Genomic DNA, 15,628 nt, shown 5'->3' with positions numbered 1-15,628 from the left:
ATCTGGATGTGTCTGAGTGCATCTGGCCTCCACTTCACTAGACAGAGGCTGGGTGGGGAGAGGAAAATAGGTTGGGAAGGGCTTAGACAGACAGAAAAACACACAAATGCACATACATTTTTAAGGAAATATGAGTCACTTGCACTTCAAATTTATTCCAAAAATCAGTTCCCAGACCTTCCTGACTCCTGCCCCCAACTCTTGAGGCAGGCCCTGTGCAACTGGGTGTGATAAATATGGATAAAAATTGGATACATCTGTGGGGAGGAGGCAAAATGCTGTTTTCCAACCTGCTAAGGCCACTGCACTTTTGCATTGCTCCCGTCTCTTGAGTGTCCTTCCCCCTGCTGCCAGAGTGGAGCTCCTGGCCCCCTCCTCATGCTGGCAGCTGTGTGTTGGGCAAGTGACTGTGCCAGCTGCTCCACCAGCAGCAGGGCAGGGGAGGCAAGGCGAGGAAAAAAAGGGCACCAGGGGGATAGCTTTCCTCCATGTGTACCCCAGGCCCTTCCCACTCTGCTCCTGGCATGTGAGAAGCTGGTGTCAGAGGGAACCAGCATCCTCCCTCCCAATCTCGCAGCTCCACAGCACTTGGGTCCCATTGCCTGCTGTTGTCCTTCCTCCTGCCTCCCCTTATCGCTGCTGCTGAGGGGTCCCCAAGCAGCCCGGTCCCCCCGCCGCCCCAGCAGTCCACTCTACAGACTGGCTTCTCACCATGAGAGCTACATGCTGTCCCTGCAGCAGGAGTGGTTTGTTGCGCACCTAGCTGCTTGATAGCTGCAGCCCATGTCTAGGGCTGCCCTGCCACCAGCAGGGCTATTTCTGTGCCACCTCAGCACATGCTACAGAGCCACCTTGCCTGGCCAGCGTGCAAGTGACAGGCCACCATGAGGACAATTAGGTGCATGTGGGACAGGAGGTGTGGAGCAGCTATGTGTGCTCATGCCCCAGGGGGAAACTCTAGCAAGAGGCCAGTTTCTCAGAATGGCTGCAAGTGCTGGTGGCCAGCCTGGGAGCCAGACATTCCTGGTAACCACATGTAACCTACACCCTGGGCCCGCACAGAAGGGCACTGCAGGGGCAGAACCTTTGCCGTGGCCCCTAGGAAGTGAGCTCTGAAGCACTATCCTGGACACCGATTATTTGTAGCCATCACAATCGGAGTGCCTATGTACCTGATATCTCCTCCAGTAAGAGGCACTTAGCTTGCCAGGAGTGCTGCAATCTGTGGTGGCTTGAAGGGTGGGTGGTTTGAGGGCACCTCACCTCCCAGTCCTTAGGGCTGCAACTCCTGAGAAAGCAGCCTGTGATGCTGACAGCTAGCTGCTGCAAGCAGCTCTGGCTACCTCCAGGTGTAAACAGCCCACATTCGTGGCCATAACAACAGCAAATTTGCACTCAACAGTACATGCTTTTTGCTCAGCCTTATCAAAAAGAAACAATACATGCTGGTTCAGCAGAAACTGGAGCCAGGCTTGAGTATAAAAAAAATCATTCTGTTTAACGAGGCTTTACTTTTGAAAGAATAACATTGGCAGAAGTAAAGCCCAGATCAGAAACAATGTGTGGCTTTTGTTTTCTTTTTTCGTTTACTTTTTTCCTCCCTTACCATCGTTCTTGGTGTTGAGGCTGGAGAGGAAAGTCTCCGTCTTGCCAAACTAAACAAATTACGCTTTTCAATTCAGAATTAAATACCTTTTAGAATCACCATTTCCTTAGCACTGAGTGTTGAGAAAATAAAGAAATAGTAAGCAAAGTGATTGCATATCCTTTTCTTGGTGGTCATTGGCAAACAAATCCAGCCTGTTGTTTCTCTTTAAGGGTATTAAGTTTGCCTGGAAATCATCCCTGGGCAAACCTCCCCCACCCCACACTCCATGCCAGCAAAAAAAAAAAAAATAAAGCAGAGCCTCTTCTTTCTATTATTACCATCCCTGCAGATCTCTCTACTTCCCATGACAGCGCATGAGATCAAACCCCTCTGACCACACTGAAGGAAAGGGACTCATTCGGCCGTGCTGGGAACGCACACACTCACGGTACCTCTTGGCAAGCAGGAGATGAGCAGGAGCTGGAGAAGAGCGAGTCCTACATGTGTCCAGGGGGCTCCATCCATACTGCCCAAACCAGCGCAGCAGTGTGACTGCTCAGGAAGAGTAAGCAGACAAACAGCTTTTACTGGGACCTCACCAGCTCCAGGCTGCAAGGGATCTCAGATTTCAGACCTCAGCTCAATCCCATCCTCACCAGAGGGGAACTACCTTCAAGAGATTTCTCAGGCATCCAGAAGCACGACGTCACCCCAAACCTCTCCAGCTGCTGCCTTAACCCTTTCTGGACTCTAGCAGCTGATCCCTTTTATGATGGGTTTATTGGTTCAGTGTTCAGCTCTGAGATACTGATTTTCATCTCAAAAAGAAATATGTAATGTAAAGCGGGAAGAAACAGAAATATGAATATCTATTTATATGAGTCATCCCAGTTGCTGTGGGTGAGCTGAAGTTGCAGACGTCTCCAGAAGGAGGCACTTCGTACACGCTCCCTTTGGGCTTGCATCCCGGGGCACTGCCCCTAACCACAGTGGGACTAGGTATGGGGTGGGTGCAGAGAGGGATTCCTGGCCCACATTCCTGACAGGGCAGCCTGGCCAAGTGACATGTTCCACTTTGCAACATGCTTAAAATAGCCATGCATTTTTATTGTGGGGCAGATGAATGAATGAGGCTCAGTAATAGTTCACTCCACAGTGGATAAAAACCACAAACACAAAAGGAATCACTTGGCATACACATGCTTAAGCTAGTAAAAAACTTCTTATGAAGTCAATTTCTGCCAGGAAATGCAATTTTGGCAAAACTGAAATGTTTTGTCAGAACATGTTGATATTCAGGAAATGTTCAATTCAAACAAATGAGAGCATTTAATTTGGATTTTATCTTTTGTCTTTTTTTTCTTTCATTTTCTATCAGCACATGCTACTGATTTTACCTCGTCTTTACCCTATATTTCATAGCAGTATACTTTGTTTTTTCTAATAATTTTCTTGCACAATTTTTCAATACTATCCAAAGGAAATATTTCACAGTTCTAAATTAGACATTCTCAAGTTGTCTCTGAGTAAAGGTAGTGATGCCACCAGGAAATACAATTGCACTCAGCATTACTCTACAGTGTTTAACTTAGCTTGGCATCTTGCAAAATCAGTTTAGTTGCTGGATCCACTGCCTCCTTGTAGAGCAGCCAAAGAAGTGAATTCAGCCATGATCCCACAGATTTGCACATGTCCTGTTTACACGAGTCGTCTGGTAGGATGTAGCTTTAGCCCCAGGAATGACTCTGGGCAACTTACACAGTGCTTCTGTATGTACTTCTTGCATTCCTTTTAAGAGGCAGGGACCAAACCAGGCAGATCACATCAGCCAAATATTTCAGGCTGTATGTAATCCTCCATGAAAAAAAGCAAAAAGCTCTTAACCATGTGTGTGTGTTGCTGAGGAATCTCACTATAGCATTTGGCTGCAAAGTTTGTATCTGCTCTATTGCTGAACATACTTAAGTACAGGTTTGAAAATTACATTCCAAGTCCTTTGATAATTAATAACTGACAATTGAGTGAATAATTAATGTGTAATTAATACCACTGACTTGTACTTTTAATAATCTGCCATCAAACCTGAGACATGAAAACACTGTGTGGTCCAGCCTACAAGAACAGAAAGACCACCATTTTGTGGTGTGGAAAAAACTGAGATGCAGGGAGATGAGCTGAGGTTCATATTGTGAAGCAGTGGCAGGTCAAGAAGGGTCAGTAACTTCACTCTCAGTACTGGAAGCTCTGGACTGTTCTGCTCAATGAAGAGTAATTAGGGATGGATGTATAGTTCTGAATAAAATCAATTTGGACTTGAAATAAAATCACTGTCTCAGAGCTGTACGGACTTTTGAAATTTTAGTGAACTTTTTATGTCACCCCATTTTCACAGACTACTGAAATATCTTGTCTCTGTTACTGGAACATTACCAGAAAACTTTCTTCTTTTGTGACCTCTGTTCAGATTATTCCATCCCAAATGGCCCTGATGATTTTCCAAAGCTCCAGAGGTTCTGCTGGAAGGAAATCTGTGATTTTCAACGTTATTCATTTATGCCACTACAGATTGGTTGCCTTTGCAGGACATCCTTCTTACGAGAACATTTGGAGCTCATTTCTCTCTCCTCTCACATGCAAGATTCTCACTGAAACTGATGGAGTCTTCTGCCAAAGAAAGACTTTAAATCATCTGAGCTCAAACGTGCTTCCAGCAGGGTTGGTGTAGTTAGGTCTTGAACTTTAGTGACTGTCCAATGATACCATTCCACTCAAACAAAACCTAATGAAACCATTTGAAAGACATTGTAAAAGAAGATGGACCCATTGAGAGGCTGGAAAGGGCTTGTGTCTCAGAGGGAAAATAAAATGCAAATGAAACTCAGACCTAGAGCTTTAAAAGTAGCAGCAAGAGCAGTTAATGAAAGATTAGCACTAATGCACAAGCATTAGTGTGAAGTAAGGGGTCCTTTTAGAGGAGAGATGACAAACTGTTTGCCTTTAGAATACAGCTTTTAAAAGAAATCTCAGTCCTTACTGTAACATCTGAGGAACATTTTTAAAGTCTCTAGGAATATTAAGAGTATACTTGGCCCTTTGGGCTTCAAGTTATGCCAAACGTGTGCAATGTAATATCCAGCATTTATGAACCTCTGTAGAATTGTGGCAGCCTACCTACATAGGTGTCACAGTTTAACCCAAGCTAGCAATCACAACAATGTTATCTGCTTGCTCACTAATCCTCGCTCCCGCAAATAGTGGAGGGAATCAAATGGGAAGGGAGAAACTTGTGGATTGAGATAAACACAGCCTAATAAAATACCAAAATAACACTAATACACCACTACTACTAATAATATATTTTAAATGGAAAATAAAATGTAAAATAAAAGATACTCAATGCAATTCCTCATGAACTCCATCCGCACTGAGCAGCCAGTCTCAGGAAGAGAACACCCTGGTCCTGAACAGCTGATCCCAGAGAGATGCAAAATGGCAGAATGGCAAAACGCTGAACTAAGGAACTCCTGAACAAAATTCAGTCGAAATGGAGCAGAACCAGAATGAGTCTCCATCTCCCCAACTAGAAAATCTGACTCCTTAAATATGAAGCATGATGCTAATGGCATGGAATATCCTCACCGATCAGTCTGGTTGTCAGTCAAGGTCTGCTCCATCTCTGCCCCCTTCCCAGCTGCCTCACTCATGCAGGCAGAGAGCTCAGAAAGACTTTGGCTCCCAGACAACAACTAAGATAATAGTAAGCTCTTATGTTTTCTTTGTTCCAACTCAAAACCACTGGAAAGTTACTTGAAGAAAAACATTATTCTGTCCTGGGCTGTTATCTTCTTGTTCTCAAACTAAATCCAAACAACGACCATGCTAGCTATGGAAAAGAATAGTTTCTAACTGCATGAAGAAAATTAACTCACTTTCAGTCAAACCAGCACAACAGGCACCTACAGGCAAGGGCACTTTGTGCAGCTTTTCCTGGCCTGAGGTCTACCAACTATTCCCATCTCTGTGTGGGATGTTAATCCTCAGTGACTGAGACAGTCCAGAAAGCTAAATCAGTGAGAATAAGAGAAGCCAAAAGAGGTAGTGCCAGCACACATTGGAGTCTCTGACCTATGGAACTTGTAATGGCAATGGTAATGCTTGTATTTGTTAAAAAGATTTTGTCAGGAAAATCAAGGAAGTTTTAAATTATTCCAAATACATTTCTGGGCAGGTGACTAGCAAAATATGGCCAGAAAAATATGGCTGATTAATGGCACCTAACAAGCAATACACTTTTTTTTTCATCTGTTATTTCAATTCTTAATCTGTTGTTATGGTTTTTTTCAGTGACTCTTCTGTGTTTCGCCTTTTATGCAGTCTGTGATGATCTTCACTGTAGCAATGCATAAGAAAAGATACAGGTGGAAGATTTGGTTTGAAATTAAAACTAGCCAGTAGTCAAGCCTACTTAACAATCAGTCAGACACTGATATTACAGTCTAAGTGGGTAACAAAAAAGGGCTGCAATTACATATTTCCCTACGTGGACATGAACAACCTGTAGATTCAGTCATTCTTGTGATATACATTTTTGCTTCATAGATTAATAAATAAGGCTTTCTAGGTTAATGAATAAACCTTTTAGTCTGTATAGCATATTCAAACTGATCACCAAACAACAGAAACACAGAAAACAGGCAACTGTTTTTATTTTATTTAAGTTGGGCTTATGTTTTATGGTCTTGGGTACATGTGAGTCAGCATGGAAGCCAAGAAGAGAATATGATTTGGAGATGCCTAACCATGCTCCACCTAGAAGGCCAGACTAGCACTGCAGCATGAAGTCCAGTCAGATGAATGGATGCATAAAATAAGGGTCAGAAAAATGTAGATTGGAAGTAATTGGTGGAAGGTCAGCTTTTCAAAGGTGCTGAATGTCTGATTTTGCAAACTGGAAATGTAAAAGTGTAGCATTTCTGGAAATATGATTCACATGAGCTGTAACTGCATTGAAGTTAGATGTAAGATGGAGTGATGTAAGATTTGAGCAGCACTGTCTAACAAATTAAGAGCTTAGTTTGAAGTGCAGGCTTTTTGTGATCTCCTTTTCTCCTTTCATTGATCCCCATAAAAACTGAAATTAAGGCTCACTTTTTCTGTCCCTGTAGGTCAGATTTGCCAAGATGTCCTTATGAATATTCTTTGAGAAAGTCTAATTAGGAACAACTGTGAAATTCTAATTACAAGGAGTAATGAAATCATTCATTTTTTATACAGTTGTCTTACATGTCACACAAGAAAATAATCAGGACGTGTACAGTAACATGCCATGTATCTTCCTGATGCATCTTTTGGGAGTTCTGCCATCCATGATTTATTATAACACCCTCTTATGCTAATCAGTTTTTCTGTCCTTCTCCCTTAATTGACTTAACTGACCTTGACAAAGAGGGGGGGACCTGAACAAGATGACAAAGACAATAAAAATATAATTATTCAGAAAGAGAGAGCAAGATTGCCCGAACTAATAGATGAAGTGGCTGAGATCTTTCAGAGCAGTAGTCCATCCAACAACTGAACAAGGTCACCAGGACATTGATGTACTGATCAAAATCTAAGGACAATATGCAGTCATGTCTTCAATTTTATTTAAAAAAAAAAAAAAAGTCATCAGCATCTTCAACTAGTGCAAAACCAGATGCTGAAAAGCAAGTTGCTGTAAAGTAACATCTTGTCCACGTCTTCTGTCCCTATCAGACATTGATGTGAGAGTTGACAGTTCTGATGATCCTATGATGGTGCTATTTCCACATATTTATTCTCCATGTCATCCTTGTCATCTTCAAACTCTGGCATGCCAGACCACTATTGATGTTTCGCTTAAAAATTTGGAAAAAAATTTCCTAATAATTTTCTTTTATTATTTTTTAGGCAGTGATATTGGGATATGAATCAGAAAAATCATATGTTGTAACATACTGTCCCTCAGTATTTAAACTCTGTGTAATTCTGAAGCACAGATCCCACCTTTACATTAATCCCTATGGGAAAATTTGTCTCACTATCAGTCAAATCACCAACTGTTACACTTTTCATGCATGCTGAGTGAGTAGCAGGATATGTTTGTATCAGGAAATCCCTCCCATGCATCTAACACCACAGAAAATATGCATCTTAGTATATTTTTGTTACTTATACCTATATAAGATGAGGAGATTTAGAAGATTTGTAAGATGTTAATCAAGGGAAAAGACTATACAGAAGAAACATGAGCTAAGAAGTTCATTCAAGTTAATGGAAGACTTGGTATAGCTCATAAGACCTCTGTTTAAAATATCCCTGAAAATACTACACAGTACTGATCACAATGGTATTTTAAGTTCTGACCTAGCAAAGAGTTAAGCGTGTGCTTAACTTCAGTTAAATCAGTAATCTCAGTGAATTCAGTGGGGCTAAATGACACTCTTTTAAGTTTTTGAAGCCTAAGGTCTTAGTGGATAACCATGACTGAAACTGGGAGAAGTGATAATGTCAGGGGTCACATGGAAATCTTTCTGCCGAAGTCCTAGGCTGGCTGGACTTCCTGCACCTCCAGAGATGTGGAGCACTGCTATCATTACTGCGGTTATCGCCCCCAGCGGCAAACTGGAATGAGGTTCTCATTTTGCAGTGTGCTGCCTGCTTTGTACAAGGAATAAAAAGAACTAGATTCCATCAGACCAGATTTCCCACTGGGATTACCAGCAGACTACCTTCAGACCACTACTTTGGAGATATTGAAAGAGTAACAGGAGTTTTTAAAGAAGACAGCCTTCGACATTCATTGTTAAAATGTGTATCAGAGCTTGTAGTAAATATTTATGTAGCAGCTTCCAAGATTATAAATCAACACTCCTGCTTCCCTTTAAAGATTGAAAAAAACTTAGCTGAAGCAAAGTAAAAGATTCCACCACACCATTGTTACTCCTCTTGTCTGTTAGCATTCAGCAGTGTGCAAGCTGACAGAGAGGATATTGATTTTTATTACTTTGAACATTTCTTCATAGAAGAGAAGCAACAAAAAGGAGTAGAAAAGCAGTAATAGCAATTCTTGTTTTCTCCAGTAGGACTTCGATCTTACAAGTTTAAGTAGTAAAAGAAAGAAATAGCCTATTTCATTGCACTCTGTCCTGCTAGAAAATCCACGTTTCTCTGTCCTTGTTATTACTTCTCTGTCTTGAAACCACAATGGGAGCATGTGCCTCATGACAGCACAGCTTTAAACTTTTGATATCTATATGTGGCTCCTTGAGACCTTCCGAAACTCCCATTGCATTATAACACACAAAATCATTCACGGAAAGAGAAATCTATACAGAAAAGTCTGCTTTGAGTAATTTAAACTGCTTCAGGAAGGACGTCAGAAGAGCTGGCTTTGGATCCAGTACAGAATTTTTAGTTTGTGCTAAAAGAGTATTGACTGTTGTGGGTTTTTTTCCTATATATTTAGTTCTGTCCATGATTCCATTGTTTGTATTCAGTCATTGTCTTCTGTGTGAAGAACCTCTTGGCCATTGACATTTGTTGTAGATTTCTCTTCATGCATTTTTAATAGAAAACAACTTGATCCAAAGCCACTGAAGTGAATAGAAAGACTATCATTGAGCTCAGTGGCCTTCAGAGCAGGCCCATAAGGATCCTGATGATTAGCTGATACGAATTTGTCTGAAATTGAAAGTCATGTTTATGCTATGTTGAAACAGAAACTCTGAAGTGTTTATGAGCCTGATTTGTTTCCTTTCCTGCATCTCTTGACTTACCTCTTGGCTGGCTTGGGCATACACGATCCTATAGATGATGGAAATGCTGCTCCAGTTGTACCTCAGGCCATGCCTGCAAGCTCACCCTGAGGCAAACAGGCAATTCATCTCCTGGGGCAGTCATGGGACCATTCTTTGCAGGTAATATAGCCATAGTTAATATGAGCGCACCACTTCAAATAACTTTATCATCTAGATTCATGTGACTAGGGGCAAAATTGTAAATTAAATATAATTTATCTTCCTGTATTATATGTGCTTCTGAACAAGGATTTTCTCAAACACTATGCAAACAAACATTAAAAAGAAATTTCCTGTATGGACTGTTTAGGTCACAACTATCCAAAGTTGGCTTTTCTATGTCTTCAGAAGAAGCTACTGTTAAAGTCAGGAGCACAACTGAGTATGTCCAGCTATTTGATCTCTGAGGGGAATTGTTTTCTTGTTGATGTCCTCAGCTGTGTTTCCCAAAAGTTTTGGCCTGTTAAAATTTATAAACTATGCATCTTTCCTGAGGCACTTTGTAAGCATTGGCTTTTAGACAATTAGTCTGTAACAGTAGTATCTCAAGGCCAGAGTCAATACCAGCACCTTGAAATGTTTAATTAGTTTTTACATGCGGCTTTTATCTCTCTGCTCTAAACATAAAACTGTCATACATATCATTATGAGTAAGAGATCTTGGGCAGAAGCCTACAATACCAACTCAATGACCCACTTAATGGGGTTGTTGTGTATGGTGAAATATCACAATGTATAACTAAGACAGAGAACAATCACATTCCTTTTCATAATACATGGCATTTCTGCTCTTTCAATGGGAGTTAATCAGAGAAAATTGGTTCCCCTGCCTCATCTTCTGTTACTGATTTAAGATGTAATTTAACTGACATGTTTCAGTCCTGGCCTCTAGCATTTTATACTCTTTGATGGATCTTCCCTTTCAGACATGAGGATAACATCCAGCTCACCAAATGTTAGATGACTGTATGTAGATATGAGTTAGTGCTTTGGGTGTTCTTCGTTATAATTGGAGACAACTAGAAACTTCTGGTATGTGATTTATTAGAACTCTTTTAAAAATCAGCATTAGGATGAGTTTTCTGTTCTTCTCCATGCACTAGAAAGGGATTTCATATGACTGCCTTTGGTGTAAACAGTGACATTTAAGATGTCTGATGTTAAATAAGGTAAGCCCAAACCCAATCTGGGGAATTTATGTGAGGACTTCATACTATATGAAAAAGTAAAATGAAATATTGACTTAGTCTGCAAACCTGTATTTCATGGGACAGATCACACTGGTTTGTGCTGCAAAATATTGTCTGCTTCTGCAAAGTACAGATGCCAGAAGGGTGACATATAAGTGTCATGTGAGGATCTAGCCTTCATTGCCTGCCCTGCTATGTGATTTTAGCAGCACCAGTTGAGCTGCTTTAATGCTTTAAATGTTTTATGATTTTCTCAACCAGAAGTCACAGTGTAAATGAATAAGTGAGAACAGTAAGATGCAAATGACAGACATCTGCACATTCCTGTCTGCCTGGGGTGTATTTAGTGTTATATCATCCATTTCTTCCATGTGATCCACAACAGTGGAAGCACTGCTTTATTTTACAGCCTTTCCCTTTGAAGTGTGACATATCAACTGCAAAAAGAGGAGGAAAACATAAATCAGGATGCCTTGATAAATAGTACTCCAAAGTAAGTTGATGAGACTTTGTTTTTCCTCTGTATATAGGCACAGAGTAAACAGCTTAATCACTTTAAGATTCTTTTATAAGGTAACAGTGCTCAGTATGATTAATAGGAGATGAAATTTGGCAGGTGATACATTCATAATATGATCTAATCATGTTTAGTATTGTGGGGAGGGAAACAAATAAATTGGCTGAGAGGTAACTGCTTGAAAATTGGCAACCTTGCAAATACTGTGACTTCCCTATGGAAATCTCATCAGAATGTTGAGCCAGCAGCTTTTCTGAGTCTGTCCGGAATTTTTTCCTTTCAAAATATTTGTGCCTGAGTGATAATGGATGACTTCTACTACTGAATGGCTCTTGCAGTTCCCTTTGGGACTGACTTAAAGTATCCCCTGCCTTTTCATTATTCCACTACAAACTGCTCTGCCAAAAAGCCTTCCTTTTCTTTCAGGCCTAGTGTTCATAGGTCTGTTGGAATATTGTCACATAAACCCAGTCGGGCCAGATAAGATTGAGTATCCTCTTTGTATAGTGTTCCGCCTCCAAAAATGACCAAGATCATATATTTCAACAGATATAGATAGTAAACTCATTGGGATAACCTGTTCCAGCTCATGGTTCTATCCTGTTCTCTACCAATAAAGACTAACTCAACTCCTGAAGTGTTTATGGTTTAGCAATTATACTCTTTACCTCTTGCTATCTACACATGTGTCTAATACCCCTTTTAAACTTGCTAATATCTTGCTCACAGGGGTATGCAGTAGAAATGATCCATTATCTAACTACGTGTTGCACCAGGAATCATTTCTCTGGTCAGATTTGAACTGGCTACCTTCTGTTTCATTAAATTACCCCTTGGTTCCTAAAACCCAAGGCAAACACTTAAACCATACCTCTCTAACATTTTCTTGATTCAGCAGGTTACTATTTTTTGGTAAGACAATTGTCATGGCTTTTTAAATTGCTACCAAGAGACCAATATATTGTTTTTTCTCTATCTCTGTCCTTTTCCTATCCATCCTCTAATCCCACAACATCCATTTGAAATGCAGTGATTGGGATGAGGTGAGTATCCCGTAGGGAGCATCTCACTGATGAGATCAAAGCACTGCATCATCCTCTTGATCATGGTCTCCTTTGTCCATACTTGGAGGCTTTCTCGGATGCAGCTGCCACTGCAGCCACTATGTCTTTGGCCTGCCCAGAGCAGGACCCAGTCCACTTGCCTGAGCTGATGATAACTAACCCATCATTGAGAAGTGCAGGAGTAACTTACTTTTCTAATGCTTGTATTGAACTCTGCTTGTTGTTTTGTCTGCTTCCCTAGATCCTTGCTTAGACTACACTTGGATCCCCTGCAAGTACCTCATAGACATTCCTTGATCTGCACTGATCAGCTCAACCTTATGCTATCTGCGACAGTTGCTAGGTCTCAGCTTACTCATCTTTAGTACGTGTATTAAACTGCGTATGACTTCACATCCATGTTAGAAACTTCACTACACCTACGTTGCCAGGTATGAGAAAAAAAATAGTTCCTACTCTTTCTTCCTATCTCTCAGACAGTTTCGACTCATATACTTTGTTTCTCAGTCATGATAGTTTAAATTTATTTCTGTCCTTCTATAAGGTATCTCAGAAGGGGCTGTAGGGAAGTCTAACTGAGCTATGGCAACTAGCTACCCTCTACTTGCTGCTTTATGCTCACGTAAATACACTAGCTTTCTGTCTTGCAATGCCCATTGCTAGTCCAAGTGCAGAGCTCCTCACAGTACCAGCACAGATACCACTGTCCTCATCTGCTGCAGCCTCATATGGTTCCTGCTGAACTTGTGTCTTCACCTGTGCAAATTCCCTATTACTTACAATGTGGATGTCACTATCAAGTATACATGCAACTCTATTGGTATGACTGATTGATGTGAGCATTGCCTACTTTTACCACAGGAATAACGATTTTTTATATTGCTTCATGCACTTTTTTCCCATACGCTCAAATATGCAGGCATTAGGTCTCATTCCAACAGCATTATGAGGTGTCTCAAATTTGCACCAAAAAATTGCTTACATTAGAAATGAGAAATAATAGCACTACTATCAATAAAGAATTCATCATTCTGTAAAGCTTTGGCAACATGACAAAGGACAAATGTTTAGGAAAAGGGAATATTTTCCCAGTGTTAGTAAAATATTCAACAAAATAAATATGAACTCCCTGGAGATGACAGGCAATGAACATCTAATTTCAGCTTCCACAGAAATGCATAATTGTTTCTTTTACTCTTTGTAGTTCTCCAGAATAGGGAATGTATTTACGGAAGATTAATCTCTAGATAGTGGGTTTCCCAAGAAAGACGTTTACCTTTTCTGTACTCTTTTTTGACTTTTCAGACACTAACACATATATGTTCTGAATATTAATTGCCAGACAGTTATTTGGTCTGGGGTGCAGCCTTGAGTGCACACTATTGGAGACATTCTTTTAGCACTGCAAATTGCCTTTGATTTATTCATCTTACCTGTTGTGCAAAATAACTTTTAATTTATGAAACAAGGAACTAAATAGGTGCTGGGCCAGTGTGACAGCAAACTCCATAGCACATTCTGTGAGTACCTTTACTCAAGGCAGAAACCCTGCATTGGAGTACGTGCTTCAGTCCCAAGCGTGAACCCTGGTTTCCAGAACTGCTCTGCCATGGAAAGTGGGCCTGTAGGTATCTCAACAAGTGCCTGCCAGACAGGAAAGGTGTCAGTCATTAAACCTTACTGATAGCCTGCCTAAGGGAAACAATTTGAGAGGATGGGATGGCTACACGTGTTCATTAGCTCTCTGCAAAAGAGGAAGGGGAAGTGGAAAGTGGAAGATGCTTAACATAAAAGCAAAAGACCAAGTGTTGGTGATGGGCTGTATACAAACTGAGGAATTCACAAAGGACAGGAGATCTTAGCAGGTGAGATGATCAAAGAAATGTTTTCACAGCAGAAAGTCTACTCCTAATGTGTGGGAGTAGGCAGTCAAAGCACGCTGTTCTGTAGCAAAGAAAAAAAGACAGAAGAATATGACTGAAAAACAAAGTAATTTTCATTTGTTGTTCAAGTCAAATGCCTGTCAGAGAAAAATAAGATACAGGCATTTTTCACTATTTATCCACTACTTTTATGTACTTTTGCTTTTATTTAAGTAAATCATTGTATTCTGCAAGATTTTACATCCAGAGTGTTTACTTTCCCTGCTATGGGAGTTACAATATTATCACAAACACCCTCCAGGCAGAAATGCCAGGAAGAGATGCTCCTATTCCTGTATCCCCACAGGATGGCAGCAGTAAAGATACCACAGTGATGCTTCCATAAGGGCACTTTGGGCACACCGGCAGCCTGCCGAAGAGGGTAACCCAGCATCTATACAGACCACACCCTTGGACAACTGGGAAGAGAGGGCACCTTATGGGGAGGCCCAGTCATGACCTGGTGGCTCACTGGTAGGTGAAACTGCACCAGAAACAGGTGACCCCATCCTATGGTGGAGCATATACAATCAAAAACGCTCTCAAATGGATGCTTATCTTCATAAGAATAATGTTTACAATCGAACGAGTCCTTAAATGCTTTCTTGAGTGGGGATGGACTTAAACACATTGCCAGCCATAGTTGTTGGCACTATCTTGAGGGGAGTAACTGTCAATTCATGAACATCATCTGTTTTAAATCGACAAATGTGAGGCTTACAAAGTTTTCGGATGTCTTCAGAAGTGTAATTACCTGGCATAAGGGATTAGCTGCTGCTTTTTTCTTATCATTTGCTTTTTCTGTCCTAACTCAGCCTCTTTAAACATATTATTGTGTAATAGAGGGAAAAGACATGATAAGAATCACATGGCTAATAATATGGCACAGTTCACAGGAGAAGGAAAATTATTGATTAGGCCAAGTGATATAGCTGGAAAAAAACAGACAAGTTTTCAACCACACAGCATGAGTTAGCCCAGAAGCTTGTCAGTTTTTCCCAGAGATGTCATTTGGTATAACAAGAGCTGTTTCCTCTCTCTGTGAACTGGCTTGTATGGATCCTCTTGGAGCACAGCATGGAGACACACAGCTGGGTTCCTTGCCACTTGGTGACTCTCCAGGTGGAAACTGCTGCCTTAACTGCAGCTCTTTTCTGACATTTCCTGAGCTATAAGAAGCAGCAGAAAGGTGAAATGGCAAAAGGAAGTGCAAGATAAGTCTGTGCTCTTCTTGTTCCTTTTTGAGACAGATTTAAAAAGGCCTGAAAAGTAGGGCTTCTTCTCCCTCTCAGAAAGGCTCCATTCTCATTTTTCATCGTCGAAGCATCAGAAGGATCAAGGCTCATCTTCACTGCTGCTTCTTGTGAAACTGCATGGATATCTGTGATATTTGCTGTATAGAGCAGACTGAGCTGAATCTTCAGAAAACTGATATTTTTTTTCCCAGCTGTCTATGGGGGTGTTACATTAAACATGTACTAACAAAACCCAGCATTTTAAACAGCCTAGGTAAAAATTACTTCTTCTCTC

The 15,628-nt window shown here is 40.9% G+C and overlaps 1 protein-coding gene across 2 annotated transcripts in view; it reads right to left on the bottom strand.

The window, feature by feature from the left end:
- Window positions 1–2,232, bottom strand: part of PAMR1 (peptidase domain containing associated with muscle regeneration 1) — a 77,211-nt gene extending 74,979 nt beyond the window's left edge. For both annotated transcript variants that reach the window (XM_065635482.1, XM_065635483.1), the window contains exon 1: window positions 2,041–2,232. In XM_065635482.1, coding sequence (XP_065491554.1) covers window positions 2,041–2,113 — 73 coding nt within the window. In that variant the 5' untranslated portion in view covers window positions 2,114–2,232. The remainder of the gene's footprint in view (window positions 1–2,040) is intronic.
- Window positions 2,233–15,628: the final 13,396 nt, after the last annotated feature.

This window comes from Caloenas nicobarica, chromosome 5 (genome assembly GCF_036013445.1).
Source record: "Caloenas nicobarica isolate bCalNic1 chromosome 5, bCalNic1.hap1, whole genome shotgun sequence".
NCBI classification, from domain to species: Eukaryota; Metazoa; Chordata; class Aves; order Columbiformes; family Columbidae; genus Caloenas; species Caloenas nicobarica.
Note: the sequence above shows the minus strand (reverse complement) of the source record. Positions and strands in the feature narration are given on the sequence as shown.